Genomic DNA, 3709 nt, shown 5'->3' on the forward strand with positions numbered 1-3709 from the left:
TCAAGTCTACGGTGACTGAACTAGCTCTTCTGAGAAATCTTTCCAGATTATTTCAGAGAGAATTGGCCCATTTATTTTTAACAGTGCACTTGAAGAAAAGAGTACTGCAGCGCTGTGGGCTAATACGTCAGACTACAAAGTCATCTGAACTGCAACATTGGTGATTCAAGCTCACCAGTTGATCCTTTGAAACCCAATATAGAGTCGCTATGGGTCAGAGTTGATTCAACAGCACCCAACAACAAACTTGAAGACAATCTATCACAACTCGAATAAGAGGAAAAATAAGAGACAAAAAGAAACTAGACTAGGAGCTATAAAACAGAAATGAAGCACCAACCATTCCTCCCCCAACCCTCTCTACTCCACTGGGTTCAGTAATTCATCGCAATGGTCACACAGAAACCAAAGGCAATACTCACAATCATGAGGTGTATGTTAACAAGCTACAATTTGGAGTCAGAAATGCTCAGGGCATAGTTGTTCCGATCAACTGCTGATAAATGCCCATAGGACACATCATTCCACCATAAGCCTCAGCGTGAAGACATCTGGCTCTAGCTCTGTGGGTCAGCAAACCTCACTCTCCTACTGAAGGGGCTGGAGACACCCCACTGTACAAGCAAGCTTTCTGCCCAAAGTCCCTCAGCTTTACCTGCTCCATGGACTGGGAAGTTGACTGCTCTGACTTGTTCTCTGCTTCTTGGTTCTGCTGCTGTGGCTCTTCTGCCACTCCTCAGCTGTCATAGCTTTCTGTCCCTGCATTGAGGAGGTTGCATGTACAGGGATCTTAGGGTCCAAAGGACACGCTCCACTCCTGGCTCTTCTTTGACAGTAGTGAGCTTCGCCCTCCTGCTTCTGAGCTCATTTTAAACCTTCGATCAGTATCTTCTCCCACATTCTCTTAACCAGACCCAGCAGGGCAGAATCATTGTTTGGTGGGAGGAGTTACAGACTATGGCTAGAAGACACATTAGATGTTCACTACACCACAGGAGAGAAAAGCATGATCTCAAATTCTGATGTTTGAGAATTGACTTCCGATGTCATAGCAGCAAGTGAAAAAACAGGTGAGGCAGTGACGGAGGAAATGGGTTTGTTATGTTACAACATTAAAGTTCACAATTTGTTTAAGGATGTGAATAGAGTTGCAGAAAAAGACTATTTGATACAAGTCCTCTGGACCACTAACATATTAAGAAAAGAGAAGGAAACAAGAGCCATTCCTATGTGTTACACATTAGAATTACTTCATAGGGTTTACCTGTATTTGATTTGGTCAGAGAGTTTCAATGGCTGTAATCTTTACAGATAGAGATCACTGGGTCTTTCTTCTATGATGCTGTTGGATGGGCTCAAACTACCCATCTTTATGTTACTACTTAAGCACAAACTGTTGGCAACACCCCGGAACATTGGATCTATGTTGTTGTTATGTGCTGTCAAGCTGATTGTGACTCATAGTGACCCTGTATAGGGTTTCTAAGGAGCAGTTGGTGAGTTTGAACTGCTAAACCTTGTGATTCAAACTGACATTGTGGTCCAACACATTATCCTACAGCGCCACACATTTGACATATAGAAAACCAAATATCTTTGCTGTCAAGTCAATTACTACTCACTGAGGTCTTATAAGATAGACCCAAATATGGCCATAGGCTTTCCAAGGCTGTAATATTTACATACACAGACTGTCACATTTTTATTCCACAAAGTGGACGGTGGGTTTCAACCTTAGACCTTTCTGGTAGTGACTGAGTGCCTTACCACTATGCCAACATGGCTCCCTTGGCACACACAAGGTGGTCAATAAATATCTCCGAAACTAATGAAGGAAAAGAAGACAGCACATCCTCACCCAATGAAAGCAGATTCCTGTAACTCTCCAGCATCACTTCTCTATAGAGGTTCTTCTGCTCAGAGCTCAGTCTCTTCCATTCTGCCTCCGTGAAGACCACGGTGACATCCTCAAATGTAACTGGTTCCTAGAATAAGCAGTAAGTCAACACACAAGTCACCATCATTCTGCCCAGTGAAAGAAGTTTCATTGGTGCCCCTGAAAAGACAGCATCTGAAGAAGTTCATCCAATTCTTTTCAGAAAACAGAGTTCTCCACAGTTGCTCTTCTGGACATAGCCGGGTACCAGGCTTTGTAACAAAACCTGTGGGGAACACTAGTGTTGCATGTAACACATCCTGGCTCTCGAACAAGTATGATTTCATTGGAGAAATGATTTGTAAATCGTCCAGAGCGCAGTAAGAATTCAAGAAAACAACTTTGTGAACTTATAATGGAAGAATTCCAAGATGAGATAGCATAGAATGAGCTAAAAAAGAGGAGAATGCATTCTGGAAGTGGGACTAGTGATAGGCATTAAGGAAGGGTAAAATTCTGAGAGATGGAAGGGAACTTCAATTCTAGAGAAAAATGAGAGTGAACAGATGGGGTCTGGAAGGAGCCTTTCTGAAGAGTTCAGGCAGATAAATGTTGATCATCTTCTACTTGCTCAAGACAGAGAATATAAGCCTATTGTTTGGAGAATTAGCCAACATTTCAGGAAAATACAGGGATTGCAACTCACCACTATACTGCGCTTCCTCTTCGCTTCTTGGGACCAGTCAATAGCCTTAGAAGACACACCTACGGGAAGAAAGAGATGCTGTAGGAAAGCAGACTTCCCATGATGCGCTCAGAGCAGCTCTTCTCACCATTGGCTGGGAGGAAATAGCCACTTTCCTCAGCTGTGGCCTGTAAGCATTCTCACCAGAACCTGCAGAACCTGTCACCCACTTCCCCATTCCAGACTTCTAACAACACTCACCTTCTGTCTTGTGTGCTTCAGTCCATTTCTTCATGGGCCCCATATCTTCTGTACTTTGAAACCAAAATTTTCTTCTAGTTCTCCTCTCCCTGGCCAGAGGATCAGACTGGGTAACGGCCCCAGAGTCAATCAAGGATTGCCTTGCCACAGAGTCAGCTGGAAGGTATTTTCATCTCCAGATGGATCGCTACTGTCTGGGGTGTCTTCTTCATACCTCAGTAATGAAAACCCCTCTTGTTCTGTGCATGCAGAACCTGGGGGATGGAAAAGGGACTTAATGCTGCAGGATCCTTATTGTGAGCTCTACACCCAGGTCCCTTCAGCTGGGATCCTCTCTTCTCACCCCCTCCTCAGTCAACATAGAGGCTCAGTCCATTCAGTCTCTGAAATTTCTACTTTTCATCAATTCAGTTCTATAAACCTTCGAGTCTATTCCCTGGCTAACTCCCTTATCTGAATTCCTCTTGCTCCCACACCTAAGATTCCAGCTCAATATCCCAGATCAGTTTCTGGTACCCCAGTCAAAGGGAAGACAGAATACAGCCCAATGCCTGTGGAGGAAGACCCTCTGGCAGTTCTCTGCAGACCAGTCACGGCCTGCAGCAGTCAGCTTCTAACTCCCTGAGCCCAAGATCGCAGCTGTGCTTACCTCCCCATGTCCCTGTACAGCAGTCCTTTTACAATCTGGAGTTTAATTTCTGTAATAAACAGCATTCTTATCAATGGAGAAGAGATTGAAGCTGTCAAGGACTTCATTCTTCTTGGATCAACTGTCAACACTTGCGGAAGCAGCGGTCAAGAGATCAGACGACGTATTGCACTGGGCAAATCTGCAGCACAGGAACTTTTTAAAGTGTTGAAGAACAAAGATGTCAACTTGAGGACTA

General features: G+C 44.1%; 1 protein-coding gene across 1 annotated transcript in view; it reads right to left on the minus strand.

Moving 5' to 3' along the window:
- LOC102842003 (histone-lysine N-methyltransferase PRDM9-like) overlaps nucleotides 1–2865 on the minus strand; it is a 6249-nt gene extending 3384 nt beyond the window's left edge. The window contains exons 1-3 of the mRNA XM_006868420.1: nucleotides 2823–2865; nucleotides 2583–2641; nucleotides 1859–1985 (exon numbers count right to left, since the gene is read on the minus strand). Of these exons, the coding sequence (XP_006868482.1) occupies nucleotides 1859–1985; nucleotides 2583–2641; nucleotides 2823–2865 (229 nt within the window). The remainder of the gene's footprint in view (nucleotides 1–1858; nucleotides 1986–2582; nucleotides 2642–2822) is intronic.
- Between the last annotated feature and the right edge of the window lie 844 nt (nucleotides 2866–3709).

The sequence above is a fragment of the Chrysochloris asiatica genome, unplaced genomic scaffold, assembly GCF_000296735.1.
Source record: "Chrysochloris asiatica unplaced genomic scaffold, ChrAsi1.0 scaffold00116, whole genome shotgun sequence".
Classification (NCBI taxonomy): Eukaryota; Metazoa; Chordata; class Mammalia; order Afrosoricida; family Chrysochloridae; genus Chrysochloris; species Chrysochloris asiatica.